Source organism: Mastigoproctus giganteus, chromosome 4, assembly GCF_048544385.1.
Source record: "Mastigoproctus giganteus isolate SK-2022 chromosome 4, ASM4854438v1, whole genome shotgun sequence".
NCBI lineage: Eukaryota > Metazoa > Arthropoda > Arachnida > Uropygi > Thelyphonidae > Mastigoproctus > Mastigoproctus giganteus.
In genome coordinates this window covers 220620552-220643252 of record NC_143578.1, presented here as the reverse complement: position 1 = coordinate 220643252, position 22701 = coordinate 220620552, and the positions used below count along the sequence as shown (strand labels likewise).

Sequence of the window (22701 nt, the reverse complement as noted above, 5' to 3'; positions counted from 1 at the left end):
ATGTATGGCACAAGACAAACTGGAATATTTTTCATCTATATTCATACATGAAGAGGTTTCTAGAGATGAAGATATCAGATGTGCACCTAATTCTAACTGAGAGTTAAATTATCTTATGATAACTGAGAGGAAAGTAGAAAATAAATTTTAAATAAAGTTTGACACTTGTAAACTTTATCCACTTATATTAAATAAGCAGCAGAAATGGCAAGCAAATCTTTAGCCCTAAAAATAAGAGCATCCTGGGGGTTTAGTAGAGGCCTCTAGAGATTGGAGATATGCAAATATATCTCCTGTTCACAAAAGGACTGGGATCAAAGTGCAACATGAAAAACCTTGTAGGCTTCACTTCTCTTCCAAGGAAAATAAAGGAATTAGTGGATAAAGAAGTAATGCATGACCATCCTGACAGGAATGCAGTTATATGGTAGTCAGAGTACTAATTTATTAAGAGGAGATCTGATCAGCTACTAAGACAATCACAAAGGAAGATCACAAGTGGAAAAAATTAAATCTGACATCATATAGATATATAGATGTATCTATATCATATATAGAATTCAGTAAATCTTTTGATACCATTCTTCATGAAAGACTTCTGTACAAATTGAAGCAGTGTGGCATTAGTGGCAGATTGCTGCTATGCATAAAGGGATTGTTCAATGAAAGAAAAAGAGAGTGATCATTAAATTACTACTGCTTCTCATGGACTAATGTTGTTAGTTGAGTTCGTCATGATTCAGCTGGGTCCTTCTTTTCGATATTAATAATTTTCATTATTTGATATCAAAGTTTCTGACAATGACAGAAATTGGGGTATGGTAATACAGCAAGACCTAGAGAAATTAAGCGGATGGTCTGAAAAATGGCAGTCAAGGTTTAATATTAATAAATGCAAGATATTGCATATGGGTGATAGTACTAGTAATCCCAGAATAACATACCAGTTTGGAAGTAACACACACTCAGGTATGTTACTACTCATTTGGAGAATGAAAAAGTACTAGCAGTAATTGTACAGTCTGACATAAAGTTCTCTGAGCAGTGCAGACAGACTGCTAGGACAGATCTTATTCTGTCCTGACCTTAGTTTTCAAAGTGAAAACTAAGATCAGGACAGAAATTTTTCCAGCAAGGTCAAGGAGGTGATTATATTATATAATTCAATGATTAGGCTGCATTCTTGGTATTGCATACAGGTTTGAAAACCTCATTTTTGAAAGTTTGTGCATCTGTTGGAATAAGTGCACGCAAGAGCAACAAGGTTAGTGAGGGACACAAAAAGATCTCTTTCCAAGAATGACTTCACAGTGCTTAGGAACTATGTACCTGTGAGGATATTTCAGCAAAGCTTTTGATACCTGGTTGAAGTATTTAAGGCTTTAAATGGATTGAGTAATCTAAATGCTAATGGCATCTTTCCCAGACACACATAAGGGGATATACGTTTAAGTTGGGAAAGGATGGTGCAGGATAGACTTTTGAAAACTTTACTTTCAGCCAGAGAATAATCAATTGTTGCAATAAAATGTGTTGTGGAAGTTAGTTGGAATAAATTTAAGGAAGAAATTAGACAAGTGATTAGAGATGTAGAAATTGTATGAGTAGTTTTTTTTTTTTTTTTTTTTGCTGATGCTGTATAAGCATCAGCTTCCTTTCATCATTTGCAAGTACTAATACTATATCATTACCAGGAATTATATCAACAGTGACAAAAGTGCATTACTGTTCAAGGTGAAGTACTTTGAGAGTGGCTGCATATAGATTTAGTTATGTTTAATATTGAGTGAATAATGATGAACGTTCATCTATTAACTACGAATATACATATATTTCAAGTTAGATTTATATATATATATATATATATGTATTTTATTTAATTTAATATAAGTGACTTTGTTGTTTGTTTCAGATGTTGAATATCTCTTAAAAGTTGAGGTAAATAAATAATGAATAATCCTAGAGCATTTAGTCAGAGGAAATCTGAAAACAGATCTGGTGGCAATAGTAGGAGAGGATTTTGGAGGAATAATTCTAGAGGAAGAGGTTTTCAAAGAGGAAATTTTCAAAGACAGAAACAGGGACAGCAGAAAAATATTAATTCCCAAATAAAAACTAATGATAATCCAGGAATTTCCATTACCAAAGAATCGCTCTTTTGCCAAGTAAGTGATCCTGCATCAAATTTAACTAGTTTTTCCCCCAAAGATGGACCTTATATGGGATGGAAATTATATTTTCACAATGAGCCATACAATGAAAATGAAATTACTACAAAGAGAGTGCATTTAGCTGAAAGATTCCTGAAATCAGTAGCTGACACCTATAAAATGGATGATGTTGAAGCAAAAGGTTCAGTTCTCATAGATACAAAGACTGTTCTATTAGACAAAGAAATTTCTGAAGAGTGGCCAACTTTTTATGAAGACCTAAGAGATTTGCCAGAGCCAGTTTCTGGTTACTTTGGTTTGGCAATGCACCAAATGCTCACCAAGAAAATTCAAGAAGAATTACCTGTTTCACTACAAGTAGAAAACTCAACTCCTGGAAGTGCTTGTGTCCCTTCAGTAATACATGCACGATTTATTAACTTTGAGCCGGTTACGACATTGAAGCACCTTAAAGCCAACTCATATGGAAAATTTGTTACTGTAAAAGGGACAGTGGTAAGGGTGAGCAATATTAAACCATTATGCACCAAAATGGCCTTTGAGTGTGTTCAGTGCAGAACAGTTCAAGTTATTTTACAACCATATGGGAAATTTACACTGCCTATTAAATGTGCTAAACGTGGGTGTCGTTCCCATAGTTTTACACCTCTTCGTGGTTCTCCATTAACTGAAACTGTAGATTGGCAAAGTATACGTTTGCAGGAGATTGTTGCCAATGATCAACGAGATGGTGGCCGTGTTCCTAGGACTGTTGAATGTGAATTAGTTTATGATCTTGTTGATAGCTGCATCCCTGGTGATATTATTCTTGTTTCAGGAATTGTGAAAGTAACTAGTAGCAGCAGTGATGGACATGTAAGAATTGGTAAAGATAAATGCATGTTTCTGCTTTACATATTAGCCAATTCTATTACTAGCTTGAAAGGTGCTAGCGATTCTCTGAATAAAATAAATACAAATCCTGGTGGAATTGAATTCAGTCTTAAAGACTTGTATGCCATTCAGGCCATACAAGGAGAAGAAAATCTCTTCCGCTTATTTGTAGCATCTTTATGTCCATCCATTTATGGACATGAAATAGTCAAGGCTGGATTAATATTAGGACTTGTTGGAGGAACACAGAAGTATGTTGATAGCCACAATAGCATTCCAGTTCGAGGAGATCCTCACATTCTAGTAGTTGGGGATCCAGGATTAGGTAAGAGCCAAATGCTTCAGGCTTGTGCAAATATTGCACCACGTGGAATATATGTTTGTGGAAATACAACTACAACATCTGGCCTTACTGTTACACTAACTAAAGAGGGACCAAGTGGAGAATGTGCCCTTGAAGCCGGAGCATTAGTTTTAGCTGATCAAGGATGTTGTTGTATTGATGAATTTGATAAGATGGGAACACAGCATCACGCACTTCTAGAAGCTATGGAACAGCAAACTATTAGTATTGCTAAAGGAGGCATGGTGTGCAGTCTGCCATCACGAACCTCTATTCTTGCAGCTGCCAATCCTGTTGGTGGCCATTATAACAAAGCAAAATCTGTGTCAGAAAATTTGAAACTTGGGAGTGCCTTGTTATCTAGATTTGATTTAGTATTTATTCTTCTAGATAAACCTGATGAGGTAAAAATATTTTTGATGTTATACCTTTATCTAATGCTAAGATTTCTGATCATTTAATTTTTTTAATGACATTTTAAGACTGCCCTTGCCTCTTCTGATAGTGATTTAAGTTGAGAATATTCTAGCCTAATGAAAGTTTATTTTTGAGCTTTTATATTTGGATTTTTTAAAGAAAATTTCCTTTTATTAATATAAAACCCTTTTTAGAAAATTACCACATGTTTAAACCAATGCAGTATTAAAGTAGCAAAAACCTTAATAAAAATTGATATGCAAAATGAGGTGATTATAGGACATAGTTATGTATGCATTACATATGTATATTTTAATCAAATTAAAATATACATGCTGCACTGCATTATAATTAACAAAATTTAGAAATGTAATTAATAAGTAGACATTACAAGAAGTACAAACATTTTTAAACACTGTGGTTCCTTCATCTGTGGAAATTGTAGTAGTAGTAGTAGTAGTGGCACATGATGCAAGAAAGCAAGTGTAGGAGCTTATGCAGCATCAGCCAAAAAAAAAAAATCACACCATTCCCTCCAAATGCCTGTCCAGTTCCTCCTTAAATTTATTTAACCTATCAACTTCCACAACAACAGATGGAAGTTTGTTCCAGCAATTAACCACCCGCTGGCTAAAGGCAAATTTCCGCACATCTATTCTACATCTGTCCTTTCTTAATTTGAACTTATGTCCCCGTAGGTTGGTAATCTGAACAAGTGGAAGGATCCCATCAGAATTCGGCGTGCTCAACCCATTCAAAGCCTTATAGACCTCAATCAGATCACTGCGCAGGTGCCTAGTCTCCAGCCACTGCAATTTGCAGAACTTAAGCCTCTCTTGGTAAGAGAATCCCTTCATTCTCCTCACCAATCTTAAGATGCTTACAGTCCAGAATAAACGTAACATGGGTCCTCCCATCATGATACTTGACACAACAAAGCACTGGGGCAGGGGGTTTTATCCAGAGGAGAGTCTGGAACAAAGAAAGGTCAGGTGGTCAGTTTGTGCTTTCTTTGTTGGACTTTAGGCATCTCTTCACTACTAGCTCCCAAATGCTATAGGAGATAAGGACATTGCTCATATGAACTGCTGCTGTATTTGTTGTCTCTGGCTGAACTCAGTATAGCATTCCATTCCATATCAGAAGGCCATGCCTTTCAAACCAATGATGTTGAAACAGATATTTAATGGATTTAATTCCACATAATTTTATCCCAACATTGAGGGATCCTGTACAGTGGGCATTTTTTAACTATTGAATTAAATAACTTAGAATTAAGTCTCTTGTCTATCAAGGAAATCTACAAAATATAAGCTTGCATGCTGCTTATGAAAATAGACAAAAAATAAAACTGAAAACTTGTCTGAAAAAGATAAAAATGGTTAATTCCTATTATGAGGGTATTAGTAGTGGCAAATGATGAAAGAAAGTAAGCTTATACAGCATCAGCCAAAAAAAAAAAAAACTTCCCATTTCACCTATCCATCCCCTCCAGAGCTTGCTCAATCCATTCAAATGCTTCAATCAGATTGCCTGGCAGGTGCCTAGTCTCCAGATGCTCCAATTTGCAGAACTGAAGCCTTTCTTGGTAAGACCACTCCTTTATTCCCCTTATCAATCTCGTGCCCTTTTCTGTACCCTCTCCAGCAGCTCTACATCCTTCCTAAAATTAGGCCTCCAGACCGGTATGGTACTGAAGACATGGCCTGACGATTGCATTAATCAATGGAATAATCACCTCCTTATCCCTGCTGTTCACTTCCACAACATCAGATAGAAATCTATTCCAGCAATAAACCACTCGTTGGATAAAGGCAGATGTCTGCACATCTGTTCTTTTCATCTAATTAAACAGTTGGATGCAGGAAATGATTTTGATTTATATAACTAGGTTTTAGCAAAGCTTTTTTGATATGGTCCCCCAATAAGAAGTTATTGTTTAAGTATTGTATTGATGAACTGGAATGAGCTGGGATTACATTGAAAATTCTTTGCTGGGTCAGAAGCTGGCTGAAGGACAGGAGACAAAAGATAGTCATAAATGGGCATTCTTCAGAGTTGAGAATAGCATAGCAACTGAATTCCTCAAGGTTCAGTGTTGAAGGTCCCACCCTCTTGTTTCTAACCTTCATTAATGATGATGAGAGAATACAGGGGAAGCCATTAGCATCTCAAGGTTGAAGGAGTGGCTCTCCTTGATAGCATGAAATACTACATTGCTCTAGGCTGTTTTCCCAGCTAGTATTGTTGATGTGTTCTTTAACTTTTTTGTGTTTTCCAACAAAATTGTGTGAGGTAGGACAGTGCATGCCACACCTAGTACATTACTTTCCTTGTGTGTATTGTGGGAATAAGAGCTTGATCTGATAGATTCTTCAACTTGGAATTAACCTAGGAAAATAAATATGATATTGTGCTTCCTGGATGTTCTTCTTAATTCACTCCTCTACACGTTTTGGAATTAGAGGCTGTTGTTGTTTGTTTGTTTGTTTTTGTTTTTTAGAAGCATTAGCAACTAAGGTCATATTGCTCTGAGGATATGCGTTGGTCATTCCCTGGCCTTTCCACATACTCTCTATTTGGTGGTGTCACAGGCTCGAACCCCGGTCTAATCAAGAAGCATGTGCTACGCACTGCTGTTCCTGCCCACCTGACTACGGAGGTGCCTGGAATTAGAGACAAACCAGAGTTTATTCTCACGTGCAGTTGGACACACAACATATTTGTGCAATTAAAAATATTTTACAAAATACAAAAATATTTAGAAGAAGAACTCTTTATTGTATACAGAAGGCACATTGCTGTACACAACACCCTTCACTGCTACAAGCCAGTGGTTTACATAAGAGGAATAACACAACATAATAAACAAAGATGAAAAGAATAAACAAAACAAAAAAAACCCAGCATTATGGCCAATTATACAACATGACTTTAGCCTGGAGCACACAAATGACAAATGTACACATGAAAATATATTTACAATAGCATGTTAGCAGGTAATGTTATTTCCAGGGAGAAGTCCTTTTATTCTACAGGACAGTCATCTGAACAGGCGCAGAAAGGTTTGAACACTGAAGTGATGGATCCATGGCAGTGATGGATGGGTCCTCGGGAGCAGGTTCTAATGTCCTGTGATGTAGTTCTGAGAAGGAAGTTGATGGAGTAAGTTCTGCCTATATTTCCTAATGACTGCAAACTTGTAGAGGTTGCCATCAAAGGCATGTACTGCAGCATTTGCACTGGTAAGAACCGAACTTTAACCGGTTTGGGATGGCCTGAAGGACTGGATTGGCCCTAAAGCTTGGGACTGGAATTCTCCATTGCAGTTATTCCGTAAATCTTGTTCAGAAATAATGCTAACCATCATTTTGATGGCAAAGACGAATCTTCTCTCATGAATGATGGCAGGAAGACATCCTGAGAGCTGCTGCCATCCGGGTGGTCCTTGGTGCATTGTTTAATTTAATTAAACAATGAAACTATATATTTTATACAAATAAATAAGAAAAAATATAATTACAATAAAATTAAAATTTTCTTATATTTGACTTAATTTCATCATTATCTCACTCTTTTGCATCAGCTTATTTGAAAATTCCTTTGTACCATGCTTTGCTAGTTTCTTTAAATTCGATGATCCCATTTATTTAGTCACAAAAGTACTGCAGGTCTGGGAGTCCATTTGTCTAATGATGGCATGTTATGATGAATGTACATATATTTAGCATTAGCATTAGCATTAGTAGAGGCATTTGATGCAAGAAAGCAAGCTTATGCAGCATCAGCCAAAAAAAAAAATAAATAAATAAATAAATAAAAAAAAAAGAAAAAGAAAAAAGAAACCACTTCCAGTTCACCCCTCTGTTCGTTCAAAATACCTGTCCAGCTGAGCCTTAAACTTATTTAGGCTATCAACTTCCACGACAAGGGATGGAAGTCTGTTCCACCAACCAACCACCTGCTGGCTAAAGGCAAATTTCCGCACGTCTATCCTACATCTGTCTTTCCTCAATTTGAATTTATGCCCTCTCAGGTGATTATTCTGAGCGAGAGGAAAAATCCCATTAGCATTGAGCATGCTCAAACCATTCAAGACTTTATACACCTCTATCAGATCACCTCACTGGTGCCTAGTCTCCAGACACTGTAATTTGCAAAACTTAAGCCTTTCTTCGTAAGAGCACCCCTTTGTTCCATTCCAAGATGATTTATTTTCAGACTCTACAGACAATTTACTCCAACTGTTTGATTTTTAATATATTGCTTGTACTAATTAAGCATTCAACATCTTCATTATGGGGTTTGGCAGCCAAGATGCTTGTCATAATTAGTGTTATGGTAGGAAATTCAGTTGAAGCACATAAAATTGGAAGAAACTCATTTAGAATCATCTTTTGAAATTCGTTAATTTTTGATGTTGCAGAACATCTTCATATTCCATTGACAGTTCTGCCAAATCAACATCTTTTCCCAAAATATGATGAACATCCTCAGTATTAGCTAAAGGATCTAAGGTTGCAAAATGATTCAGTTTTTTTAAATATTCAAAATCCACATAAATTTTTATTATTGAGAAATTCCACAAATTCACCAGTTATGCGCAAACTGCAGAAATTGATTGCTTTTGAGAGACATATTTGTGATCCTTATTTAACACATCACTTGGGGGGGGTTAAATAGCTCAATATCTTTCAAAAAATATTTTCCCTGTCACTCCTCAACAAGTTGTTCATTAAGGGCTCTAACCCATCCTCACAGGAAGGCTGCTTTCTTAAAATGTTAAATTTTGACTTTACAGAAATTGTCTCTATCTCCATGTCTAAAATAGTATGTCGAATTGTAGCTTCTTCTTCTAAACACAGTTAGGACATCAGCTAAAATGCAAGTAGACGAAGATTGTTCAGATTAAGGTGAAACATGGTATAACCACGTTGTTCTCGATCAGAACAATTTTGCATATAAAGAAAATATAGAGATGTCAAGAAGAAAGTACAGCGTTTATGAGATCAGAAGAGAATTCCATCCATCTCACTTCAAATCATCGTGGCAAAAAAAGAAGATTGCAACCATTTTCTTGGGCAAAATCACCAAGTTCTCTAGTTTGCAACTGTAAAGAATGAAAATTTGTACATTAAGCATTCCCAGCCCAATGGGCTGGGGATTCTTGAATGTATCCCCAATTCAGAAAGGGAGATCAAAAGTGACATGAGTAATTACAGACGTGTTAACTTAATGTCTGTTTCCAGGAAAATAATGGAGTCACTGGTTAAAGAAATAATGCAGGATCATCTAGACATGAATGCAATTATACTGCATTCAGACCATGGATTTTAAGGGGTGTTCAGACAAGACCACCCCTTAATCTTTAATGGGATGGTCTTGTTTGACCAATTTGATTGGATACTATGATGCTGTGACGAGGAACTGAATGCCAAAAAATAATTTTCATATACAGTACTTGGATTTCGGGAAGGCTTTTGATACTTTTGCACACAAAGACTGCTGTACAAACTTGAGAAATGTGTCACTGGGGACAAGTTACTGTTATGAATAACAGAATGATTGAGTAGGAGAAGGCAGAGAATGGTTATCAGTGTGTACTGCTCTTTGTGGACTAATGTTATTAGGGGAATCCCTATGGTTCAGTGCTGGCCCCATTGTTGTTTTCAGTATTTATTGATGATATTGATGAAGGTATATCAGGCTTAATGTGTAAGTTTGAAGATGCACTGAGAAATGGCAGTTGAAGTGTAATTTTGACAAGTGCAAGGTATTGCACATGGATAGCAGTAATTCCAGATTAACATACCAACTGTGTGGTACTATACTCGGGGAAGTGGAAAATAAAAAAGACCTGTGGGTAACTTTGCAGTCAGATATGAAATTCTCTGAGCAGTGCTGCTAGGATAGCTCATGGGGTTTTGTCAATGATATAAAGAAACTCTGCTAGCAGGGATAAGAAGGTGATTATCCCCTTGTGCAAGGCCATGGTTAGGCTGCATCTTGAGTACTGTGTACAGGTCTAAAGGCTTCACTTTTGGAAAGATGTAAATCTGCTGGAACAGGTGCAAAGAAGAGCAACCAGATTAGTGAAGGAATATTTTTGCACCTCTTATCAAGAAAGGCTTCAGTTCTGCAAATTGCAGCATCTAGAGACTAGGCACCTACATGTAATTCTATTTGAGGTGTTTAAGGCCTTGAATGTATTTAATAAGCTAAATGTTGATAGTATTCTTCCGCTTTCTGATTGTAGTGGCAAGGTGCAGTGCTATTGGTTCTCAGTATTATTATTTCACATTGGGTTTTAAAACTGTAATGTATTATCCACAGATGGTTTCAGGATAGATGTGTGTAAGTTTGTCTTCAGTCATTGGATGGTTGATTGTTGTGATAAACTTTCATCTGTTGTTGTGGAAATGGATGGTTTGAATGAATAGATAGGTAGGTAGGCAGGCAGGCAGGTAGGTAGGTAGGTAGGTTGCTTGCTTGCTGATGCTATCGAGGCAGTGTTAGGTGGGTCGGAAAACAGCTAGATTTGGGGGATACAAGGACTAATAGATTAACAGTAGCCACTGGCAGAGGAGAAAGTGATTCTTGCACTGCTTCTGTTGGAATGAGCAGCAGCCTGGAAAATAAGATGCAGGATATTACAGAGACTGCTGGGAATCATGGGGGTACAAGTAAACACATGGGTTGTGTTAGGGTGGCTAAGAGGAAGAGCAGGTGCATGTATACTTGCGTGTACACCAATGCTAGGAGTTTAGTAAATAGATTTGATGATTTGAGTTATTGCTCAAAACATCAAAGGCAGATATTGTTGGGATTTCAGAGACGTGGTGTCACACAGATATAAGGAATGCAGAACTGGAATTTGGGGAGTACAATGTCTACAGAAAGGATAGACAGGATAGGAAGGGAGGAGGGGTTATGCTATTAGTTAAGAAACACATAAAATCCAAGGAAGTGAAGCCAGTCGACATCGCTGGACAGTGCAGTGTCGAGTCAGTTTGGTGTGACATAAGCATTGGGAGATCAAAATTGAGAGTAGGAGTGTGCTATAGGCCTAATGACTCTGATGAGTATAATAAGAAACTGTACAGAGAAATAGAGTGGGCCAGTAAATCAGAGAGTCTTATAATGGGGGATTTTAATTTCCCAGATACTGACTGCAATTTGGGGGCTGGTCACTCACACACTAGCAAGGCTTTTGTGGATTTATTGGATGATTGTTTTCTACATCAGCAAGGTGGCAGTGATCACAGTGTTCTGAAGTGGGAGTTACTCAAAGAGGTAACTACCATTAGGGGTAAAGGGAAGTGGTATTGCTTTCGTAAAGGCGACTACGATGGACTGAGACAGTATTTAAATTCTATACAGTGGGATCAACTGATGATGTTACCAACAGCAAATTCAAAATGGGAAGCATTCAAAGAACTTATCTTGCAAGCTACTAGGCTTTACATACCAACTAAGAAATATTGTTCAAGGTTTAGGCCTAAATGGATGTCAGATGAACTAATGAGGCATATGGCAGAGAAGAAAAATGCATGGGATACATACAAATTAACATGTGACACAGAAGCCTATGATAGATACAAGTTGATCTGTAACCAAGTTACAAAGGAGGTTAGGCAGGTGAAGGCAGATTACGAGAGATCCTTGGCAAGGGATGCGAAAAAAAACAGCAAAGAGTTCTTTACTTATGTAAACTCTAGAAGGAAGGGGATGAATCAGATTGGTCCATTTGATATCGATGGGTCAACTGTTGATGACCCTGCTCAGGTAGCTAACAAACTAAATGAATATTTTGCATCGACATTCACACATGAGGAGTTATTCAGCGAGGGGAATGCCAGAGGTGTATTCAACTCTAGCAGTAAGCTAGAGAATCTTGTAATAACTGAGAGTAAAGTGGAGGAGAAATTGTTGAAGATAAACACAAGAAAGGCACCCGGGGTGGATGGGATCTATCCAGTTATATTAAAGGAGGCAGCAAAGGAAGTAAGCAAACCCTTAGCCATAATTATGAGAGCTTCCTTGGACTCAGGGGAGGTACCCATGGACTGGATATGTGCAAATGTGACCCCAATTCACAAGGGAGGATCAAAGGCTGACACGAGTAATTATAGACCTGTGAGTTTAACTTCTGTTCCCGGAAAATTAATGGAGGCATTGGTTAAAGAAGCACTGCAGGATCATCTAGACAAGACAAGACAAGGCACCCGGGGTGGATGGGATCTATCCAGTTATATTAAAGGAGGCAGCAAAGGAAGTAAGCAAACCCTTAGCCATAATTATGAGAGCTTCCTTGGACTCAGGGGAGGTACCCATGGACTGGATATGTGCAAATGTGACCCCAATTCACAAGGGAGGATCAAAGGCTGACACGAGTAATTATAGACCTGTGAGTTTAACTTCTGTTCCCGGAAAATTAATGGAGGCATTGGTTAAAGAAGCACTGCAGGATCATCTAGACAAGACTTTACCAGTTATAGCGCGGACACAGCATGGTTTTGTTAAGGGGAAGTCTTGCCTGACCAATTTGATTGGATACTATGATGCAGTCACAAAAGAACTGGATGCAGGGAATAACTTTGATATTATATACTGGATCTTAGAAAGGCTTTTGATACTGTTGCACAATGAAGACTGCTGCACAAATTGGAGCAGTGTGGCATTGGAGGCAAATTGCTGTTATGGATAAAGGGGTGGTTGAGGGGGAGAAGACAGAGTGGTAATCAATGGACACTGCTCATCGTGGACTAATGTTATTAGTGGAGTCCCTCAGGGTTCAGTATTGGGTCCTTTATTGTTCTCTGTATTTATAAATGATATTGATGATGGTATATCAAGCTTAATGTCCAAGTTTGCAGATGATACGAAGGTTGGCAGGGTTGTCAAGGACACTACTGACACTATGCTGCTGCAACAGGATCTGGAAAGGTTGAGCAGATGAGTTGAGAGGTGGCAAATGAAGTTTAACATTGACAAATGTAAAGTACTACATATGGGAAACAGCAACCCCAGAGCAACGTATCAACTCTGTGGTACTACACTGACAGTGGTAGAGAATGAAAGGGACCTGGGGGTGGTTGTGCAGGCAGATATGAAGTTCTCTGAGCAGTGCAGACGGGCTGCAAGAGTAGCTCATGGTGTATTGTCAATGATATAGGAATTTTTCTAGCATGGATAAGGAGGTGATTATTCCCTTGTATAAGGCAATGGTCAGGCCACACCTAGAGTACTGTATACAGGCCTGGAGGCCTCATTTCAAGAAGGATGTAGAGCTGCTGGAACGAGTAGAGAAGAGCAACAAGATTAGTGAATGGAACAAAGGGGTGCTCTTACAAAGAAAGGCTTACGTTTTGCGAATTACAGTGTCTGGAGACTAGGCACCAGCGAGGTGATCTGATAGAGGTGTACAAAGCCTTGAATGGTTTGAGCATGCTCAATGCTGATGGGATTCTTCCTCTTGCTCAGAATAATCACCTGAGAGGGCATAAGTTCAAATTGGGAAAAGGAAAGACAGATGTAGGATAGATGTGTGGAAATTTGCCTTTAGCCAGCGGGTGGTTGGTGGGTGGAACAGACTTCCACCCCTTGTCGTGGAAGTTGATAGCCTAAATAAGTTTAAGGCTCAGCTGGACAGGTATTTTGAACGAACAGAGGGGTGAAGTGGAAGTGGTTATTTTTTATTTATTTATTTTTTACTTTATTTTTTTTTTGGCTGATGCTGCATAAGCTTGCTTTCTTGCATCAAATGCCTCTAATAATGCTAATGCTAATGCTAATTCAAGGAAGAATTAAACAAATTCTTAGAGGATAATGTGGATGTGTGTAGTTTTTTTTTTTTTTTTTTTTCGTTTTTTTTTTTGGCTGATGCTTTATCAGCTTGGTTTCTTGCATCCTTTGCCAATACTAATACTAAACTAAATTGCCCTTGTTAGCTTTCCATTACTAACATGGCATCTTACAGTCATCAATTTTTTTTTTTTTTTTTTTTTCGTTTTTTTTTTTGGCTGATGCTTTATCAGCTTGGTTTCTTGCATCCTTTACTAATACTAAACTAAATTGCCCTTGTTAGCTTTCCATTACTAACATGGCATCTTACAGTCATCAATTTTTTTTTTTTTTTTTTTTTTTAATTTATAAATGAAATCAGATTTTATTGTGTATCTTTGCCCACCAGTATTCTCTGACTGGCTATACAGTATTCTTTGTTTTCATTTCGATATACTGTGAATTACTCAGTATTATATTGTTTGGCATTTAACAGGTGCCAGGTTAGCAAAAGTATTTACCATTCTTCTAAGCAACTCCCATTCTCAGTGGCATCTGTGAGTTGCCAGCAGTAGGTCTCATTTTGCTATAGAGTGTTTTGATTTTGCTGGCTAAAGATAAACAAGTGGCAAAATTATAGTGGTTCACATTGCATCTGCCAGTCATCACATTGAGTGTCTGGGTGTCAGTCTCGGTATCAGTGACCATGAAAAATCTAAATAATACAGGGGAAAAAAAAATTCTTATTATTATTTTTATTGATTTCTCTTGTTTGCTTTATTCAGATAAAAACAAAAAAGAGATCATACAGATTCCACACAAGTGACCTTGTTAAAATTGAGCGTACGAGTGACTTCAGCGACAGGTCTAATTATTAAATCTATGTAATAGGAAACTTGGGCAACATAAATCATAATAAAACAGAATGTGCACAAAAAACATACCAAAATTATGGGTTGACATGCACATTCATTGAAGACAACAAAATCAACACAGTTATGGTCTTATGTTTATTTTTAGACTGTTTTTACTCAATATTACAAAAGTCGCTTTTCCAGACTTCAGAATAAATACGGTAATCTTAGGATAAAGCACACTACATTCAATTGGATGTTCATTATCGTAAAATTTTGTATTTTTTTGGGAACTGTGTTCCCTTCTTCTGTAGATAATATATTAAAATTTAAAACTTAAAATAGAATAATTCAGAAACATGTTAGAAATGAAATACGGAAAACAATTGTTGTTACATCTTGTACTAATAAAGACTGAAATATTAGAAATTCCAGGGTTCTGGGACAACTGTTGAGCAATGCAGAGAAGTCTGTCATTGTTTGTTTAGTGGCTTAGGTCTTCCCTTAGAGGCTCCCTTGCAGTCCCTTTGACCATTTGTTTCAGAACCCCAGAGATTTAACAGTACCTTTATTAGTAGCAAGATGCTACTAATAAAGGTTACTATTTGGTTTTCAGTATTGTTATTTCATGTTGAGTTTTAAAACTGTAATGTATTAGCTATAGAAGAAGCATTGATTCTTAAAACATATGGAATCTTAATTTTTCTTACGTTAATTTAGTTAATTTAAGCTACTTCTATTATAAACATCCAACATAGTTTACCATGCTTTATCTAGGTTTAGTTGTTCCTGTGTGTATTTGCCCACATCCATCAATCCCTTTATACTGAATTAATTAATATAGTGCAGCTGTGGTAAGACTTGCACTCTTGTTTAACAGCATAGATAGAAAAAATGCCTTTCATATAATAATGTATTTTTTTTCTGCCTGTGCTATAAAACATGGAGTGAAGTCCTATCTGTGTTTTATAGCTAATTAAATAAAGCTATGCTATATGCAGACAGGCATAGAGCATTAATTAAAATGCCAAAGAAATACATCAAATTTCAGAAGACATATATACAAGATTTTTTCCTGTATTGTAAAACCCAAAAAAAGTAAAACATTTACCTTGTGATTTTGTTTGAATTGTATTGTATATAATATTTATAATTTGGCATTATCTGGTGGTGGTCATGCCAGATTATAAACAACCAGATGAGAGGAGTTTACAATAAATCGTGAATACCATCTTTAATCATATTTAGAAGTCCTTGGCTACCCACTTTCACAATAACCTGGCTACATCAGGCTGTTGTGGAAGTTGGTAGTTTGAATAAATTCATGGATGAACAGGTGATGTGGGAGGTTTTTTTTTTTTTTCTTCTTCTTCTTCTTCTAGTGCTTTATAAGTTTGCTTTCTTGCATCATTTGCTACTACTAATGCTATATGTAAACAGAAATATGTGAAAATGCATACTTTTGAAATTTTGCACACTTAAAATTTTGTGAACTTGAAAATGGCAGTGGTTAGTAGTTACATTTTTGTTTCTAAAATATATATATAGGAATGTGTGCATATGCAATATAAATTATATAAATTTTAATGGAAGGACCTATATAATTTTATGTTGTTATTTATTTTTATAACTTTTTTGTATTTTCTGGAGAATTAGTAAGTTAAGTTTTGTTTCATTCAAAAAAAAAAAAAAAAAAGTGTAAAAAATTACATATATTAATTGATACAGTCTATTAGCAAAAGGTCAAGCATTGGTATATACTCCAAGGAGAATTCAAATAAACCAAAAAATTTTACCAGAAATTAAAAAAGAAATTTGGGTACTTATCAAGTGTAGTGTGAGCATTATTGGTACAATTAAGGTTGCAAGGACTGCTGGGTTATATTAATGCATAATTTACTAAATTTCTTAAAAATTAATTTAAATTATCAATTTTTAGTATGTTTTTAAAGGAATTATGATTTACCTGTTTCATTGATGATATTCAATTTTTTGCAGGAATTAGATTGTAAACTTTCAGAGCATGTGATTGCCCTACATTCTGGAAGAATGGAATCTGATGGTAATAGCTCACTTGGATGTCAACATTTTGGTACCCCCGTGAAAAGTTCTACATTGGTTTTAGAAAACTCTCTTAGTGAGCGAATTAAATATCATCCTGGGGAAACATATGATCCTATTCCTCACCAGTTGTTACATAAATATGTTGCTTATGCTAGAAAGTATGTGCAACCAAAGCTTTCTTCTGAAGCAGCACATATATTACAAGAATTCTATCTTGATCTTAGAAAGAGACATCAGACTTCAGACACTACACCTATTACTACCAGACAGTTGGAATCATTAATTCGTTTGACAGAGGCAAGAGCAAGACTAGAATTACGGGAGATGTGTACTGTTGAGGATGCAAAAGATGTGGTCGATATCATGAAGTATAGTATGATAGATACTTACTCTGATGAATTTGGTTTCATAGATTTTCATAGATCACAACATGGATCTGGTATGAGTAGTCGATCGCAAGCAAAAAAATTTGTTTCCAGCCTCACAAAGGTATCTGAAAGGTCTTGTAGTTCATTTTTCACAGTTCAACAAATGAAGCAGATAGCAAAGGAAGTGGGAATTAATGTATCAGATTTTGAAGGATTTATTTCATCTCTCAACAATCAAGGATTTCTGCTTAAAAAAGGACCCAAACTTTATCAGTTACAGACAACAGATTTTTGAATCTTAATTAAGAATGGAAACTTACTAAAATCCTTCGCTGATGAAGCACATCTTTTTAATAAAAAAAAAATAAAAAAAAATGTCAGTAATATTAGCTGAACATAAGACGGATAAAGTAATTTACATTTTGCAATAGAATATAAGAGCTAGAAGTTCATAACAGTGACTGAACAGATTAACTTGAAAAAATGCTAGAAGATATTAAGATAATTAATTTAACTATTAAGGGAGTATGCAAAAGAAAAAAATGTCAGCAAGCACATGTCAATAGGCAAAGTTCAGTAATCAGTTTTTTTATTTTTTCCAAAAAAAAAAAAAAAAAGTTTTAAAGTTTTTTTTTTTTCTATAGTTTTAAATTTTGTAGCTTTCAATATCAGCAATTATTAATGATACATAGGATGTAGTTAAGAAAAATGTATATATATATTTTTTTATTTTATTAAAACAGATTGCTATTAGTAACAGAACTCCTTCTTTAAAAAAAAAAAGGGAGAGGGAGAGTGTTATTTGAGTAGGTGCATTTTGTTGATACTATTCAGTATAGGGTACCAACAAGCAACTTACCTAATTTTAAGCTCTAATAATTTCAGAACAAATAAAAATAGACATAAATTTTATCATTAAATGAATAATGCTATCAAGTTTCATAATTGGCTCATGCTATGTGATCCTTAATCAATAATGGAATTCTCCCACTCTACATATTTTGCAGCATTTCTGTAGTGACAGTTGCAATAGCATCAGTGATTGTCTGCTTTGAAGTTGGTCAGTTGCATTCCTTACTGTTGTATAGGTATAACAATATGGCATGCACTGTCCTTACCATAACTCCTAAAGAAGTCAGTTAGGGTAATATCAGGGTGAGCTTTGTGGCAAGGAAATAGCCTATCCCTTCCTATCTAGTAACCTTAAAATTTTTGTACCGAGGAGCAAATGCACTAACAGAATGACTCCAGCGTGGAGGAGAAGAAATTCTATATCTTGCTGCAGCAGTAAAATTGGTTTTTGGCCACCAAACTTGATGAATCACACAGTTCTGACAGATTCTGATGAAGTGTCATAGTGATTGGCTTTTCAGCGAAGATAAAGAGTCCTATTACAAAAAAGTTCAAACCACATACATTCACTTTTGGAACTGCTCCTAATGTGCTCCCATATGCCTGAGGATTTTCCAAGTCCCAAATACAGTAGAAACCAACTTCCACTTAACTGACTCACTATATTAAGTGACTCTAGTCTTTCTGGATAATGCTCCTTCACTTCCCAGTTTTGAGAAACTCAGAGAAGAGGACATAAAGGCCATGTTTATACTACAAAATGTAACATCCTTGAATCCAATCTATCGATCAAGAGGTTCTAGAATGTTTAAAGAGACAACATAGGCAAGTTTTGTTTTTTTTTAGTTTTAATTTAAAAAAAAAATATAGGACACAGATACTGGTCTTATAAAATTGTTAAAAGTCAGTGTTATACAGTAAATACATCAAAGATGTATTTACTGTATAACGCTAGCATGGAACGAAATTCTAAGTTCAACATTTACTAAGCCCTGAAGAAAACTTTGGCTGAAAGGCTAACAAAAGTTCTGAACTTATGAGGAGATAATGAAGATGTGCATTTAATAACTGACTTCAGGCAATTTGAAGGTTCCACCAAATTAACAGGAAGAAGATATACAGTAATGAATTCAACAATGTTTTCCAACTCGGTGACATTTTTTTGGCAAATAAAATTATGGACGAATCACCACGCTATGGAAAAAACATATCTGAATATGAAGAAGGAAAAGAAATTGAATCAATTCTATGGCCAAATATTTCTCATGCAGCTACCAGAAATGTCCTAGATACAGTTTTAAATTATATTGAACAACAGCCTGATTGAACAGCCAACGATGTAATATTTATAAAAAAAAATGGTGGGATTAGGCTGAAAAACATCATTTTATCATCTAAACAGATGAAAATTACTGATTTTATGTAAATAAATGTAACATATGTTTTTATTGAAATAAAATATTTAACATGTATACTGCTTTATGATTCCTTGATTTAACTGAGTTTTTTGATTAACCAACCACCAGTCTTGATAATGCTCAATAAAAGAGCTTTACTGTATGACAATATGCTTATTAACTTTACTTGATACATGGAAAGTTGACCCGTGTGAAGCATATATGCAATAGACAGAGGATCTGCTAATTTCAAACTTTGCTGAAGTGGCAATTTGTATGCTTATAGTTTTAAAAACATGTGTAAACTAAAGTTGGATTTATCCACAACATGGCAGTGCCATCACCCCCACTCCCTTCCAAGGAAATGGTATGCTGGGCCTGACCAGTGAATCTGTACCTTGGGCCTTGACAGCCTAAATCTATCCCTCATGCAACTCCTTATGCACAGTGATTTCAGGATCTGCAATTCATGTGAAGCTCATCTTACTGACTTTGATGAGATTTTTGAAGAAGTTTGGATCAGTGTCATTGTTTCTGCTTTACTGCTTAGACATCCAGAAATGCGTGTGTAGGCAACATTATATCTGTGTAGCTAGTGATGAATTTCAGTATTTGTTCCCTGAACGTCAGTGAGCTCTGGGTGAATTTGTTACAGCCAGTCAAGAGTCCCAGTGCTGAATTACTGTAGCCATTTTTATTTTAGTCAGATTATCAGCAACAGCTGGAAGGGGAAAACAAATTATGATTATGAAACTGGATAGCATTCTAAATTCAATGAAGAAATTTATGCATGTTGATTTCCAGTTGTTCAAGAATTATTAAAGTTTGTAATTGGTCCATTCTTTCTTCTTCTTCTTCCAGTCATATAGCTCCCTGATTTGCTGTTGTGGCCACCAAAAAATTCCCCCAACTGCATCAATCTTGTGCACTACGTGTAACATTGCAAACTGTCATGCCCAGAAATTCACTGATCCTGTCCTTCCACTTAGTTGCAGATCTTCCTCTGCTCCTCTTCTCTGCATTTCCTTCCATTATATTCTTCGACAGAAAGTTTTCCCACCTTGCTATATGTCCAAAAAATTTGAGTTTTCTTCTGTTCATGCTATGAAGAAGAATTTTTGGCCTGCTCATTTGTTCTTAAATCAAGGTAAGAAACACACAGTATTCCCCTGTAACACCACATTTCAAATGCCTCAATTTTCTTCCTGTCAACTCTTTTCAGATTCCATCCTTCACATCCAGGAAACTGGAAACATTAATCAATCAGTGATTCTCAGTCTTGTTTTTAGGGGCAGACCTTGATCTCTCCATAGTTTTGTCTGATCAGTGACCAATGTTTTGCAGTTGCCTGTCGTCTCTTTACATCATTTGAGCAGTCACCATTTTTATTTATTCTTGACCCTAAGTAATCAAATTCATCAACTTCTTTGATATCTTGCCATTAAACTTCACTTTACTGGAACTTAAGTTATCACCATAATTTTAGTCTTACTCACATTCAGAAACAGTCCTTTTTTCTTACTTGCTTCACATACGCTCCTCAGAGTTTCTTTAAGATGATCCTTGGAATTACAAATTGGCACAGTATCATCTGCATAACGAAGGTTGTTTATCTTCAGTCCTCCAATTTTGATGCCAGTTTCTAAATCTTACAAAGTTCGTGCATATCTTCAACATAGAGATTAAAAAGGTGCAGTGACAAAATGCAGCCATTTTGAAAAAGTCTGTTTTTCCCATGTTGGTTCTTACAGTTCCATCCTGTTCATGGTATAGGAGCTTAATCAGCTGAATCATGTGGATTGAAAATCCCATATTAGTCATCGTTTCCCATAGTTTCTCATGTTGAACACAATCAAATGCTTTTGAATAATTGATAAATCACAAAACAACTAAAACATTGAATTATTTGCATTTTTCAAATTGTAAATTATATTACATTTTTGCATTCTTAAGTCTATGACTTAAGATCTGATCTCTGGTTCCTCTGCCCCTTCTGAAACCTGCTTGCTCTTCTGGCATTTCTTCAAGTTTTCTTGGAATTCTGTTTAGTATGATTTTAAGAAGAATCTTGCTAGCATGAGAAATTAGGCTATAGCCCTGTAATTTGAGCAGATTTTCAGATCTCCTTTTTTTTGGTAAGGGAATAAAAATTGATTTCTTCCAATCTGATGGCCACTGTCCCATTTCCCAAATCTTTACAATCATTTTATGAAAAAACTCTGTACTCTTAGCCTGTTCGAAATCTAGTTTGGACTGATTAATAACTGCTTTACAATTCTTGCGAGCTTTGGTGTAGGCAGAAAATGAAACTGAAGAATTAGAAACAAGCCAATTACGATATGCAACATTCTTCTCTTGAACATCCTTAGCACATTTATTGGAAAACCAAGGTTTAGATAAAGGACGAGATTTTAAATTGGAGTGTGGGATAAAGGATTCCATTCCTTCAAGAATAATTTCACTGTCACGATCTAAGCAAATGTTGACATCAGAAGTTTTGAAACAGTAATCCGACCAAGGAAAAGAAGGAATGAAGTCTCGCAGGTCATCCCATTTTGCATTCTTGTAATACCAAACAACACGAGGTTGGGAATAGCCATGAGATAAAGGTTCCATTGGAGAAGAGACAATCACCAAGTTGTGATCTGAAGTGCCTAAAGGACCTCTCACTTCGACCGTGTACTTAGAAGGGTTGTTTGTGAGAAAAAGATCAAGCGTATTGGCTGTATGATTAGGATTTCCCCCGTGTTCTTGTAGGTAAATGAACAATTTGTGCTAGGGCATTAGTAATTGCAAAAGCCTCAGCATCTCGATCTGCTGGGTCAGTGTGACTAGAAAACGGAAGCCAGCTGGAGTTGTGAACATTAAAATCACCAAGGAAAATTACCTCACTGTTAGGAAAGTTGGAGTGGAGAAAGTCAAGTTGCAAAGAGAGGAAGTCAAAGAGCTTCAAGTGATTAGTGGTGTTAGGAGAATGGTAGAGGCAACAGATGAATTTGACACCATGAGGTAGAGAGATTTTGAGCCAGAGAAGATCAAAGAGGAGATTCCAAATTGCCAGGTCTCTGACAGGAATATCAGAACGGACATATGCACAAGTACCACCTTTGAGGCGAAAGGAATCATACAGCGAATAATTTGGGCATCTGAGATGAGCAGTAGTTGAATCAACCGATAACTGAGATTCTGTCAGAAAAAGTACATGGGGTTTGGCAAATTGCAAGTGGAAATGGACATCGTTGAGTTTAGAATTGAGACCACGTATATTTGTGAAATGAATTAGGAAGTGCTTGAAAGGGTTAGCTCTTTTCACAGATAAGCTTGCTCTATTAGTTTGACAATTCATGATGTATTCAATAGTAAGAGAAAGTGGATGGGACATGCTGTATGAAAAAAAAAAAAAAAAGAAAAAACAGAGTTGAGATAGCAAGATTATACACTAGCTGATCCGGAAGCTTCCTAGCGAGTTACCAACAGTTCCAGTCCGGTGTACTAACTAGCGGCCGGCCTGCGAACTTTTAGAGCTGTGAGGCTTCCGGATCAGCTATAATCTTGCTACCTCTACTCCTTTTTTTTTTT

At 36.2% G+C, this 22701-nt stretch overlaps 1 protein-coding gene across 1 annotated transcript; it reads left to right on the top strand.

The window, feature by feature from the left end:
- Positions 1 to 1918: 1918 nt before the first annotated feature.
- On the top strand, positions 1919 to 17168 carry LOC150087422 (DNA helicase MCM8-like). The gene is made up of 2 exons (XM_090372062.1): positions 1919 to 3791; positions 16440 to 17168. The coding sequence occupies exons 1-2, from the start codon at positions 1950 to 1952 to the stop codon at positions 17166 to 17168; spliced, it is 2571 nt and encodes an 856-aa protein (XP_090228188.1). The 5' UTR covers positions 1919 to 1949.
- The last annotated feature ends 5533 nt before the right edge of the window (positions 17169 to 22701 follow it).

Bases quoted from the DNA above. Each gene is read 5' to 3' on its own strand.
- LOC150087422 (XM_090372062.1), top strand. From the start codon at position 1,950: ATGAATAATCCTAGAGCATTTAGTCAGAGGAAATCTGAAAACAGATCT. The intron at 3,792-16,439 runs GTAAAAATATTT...AATTTTTTGCAG, and splicing joins TTCTAGATAAACCTGATGAG to GAATTAGATTGTAAACTTTC.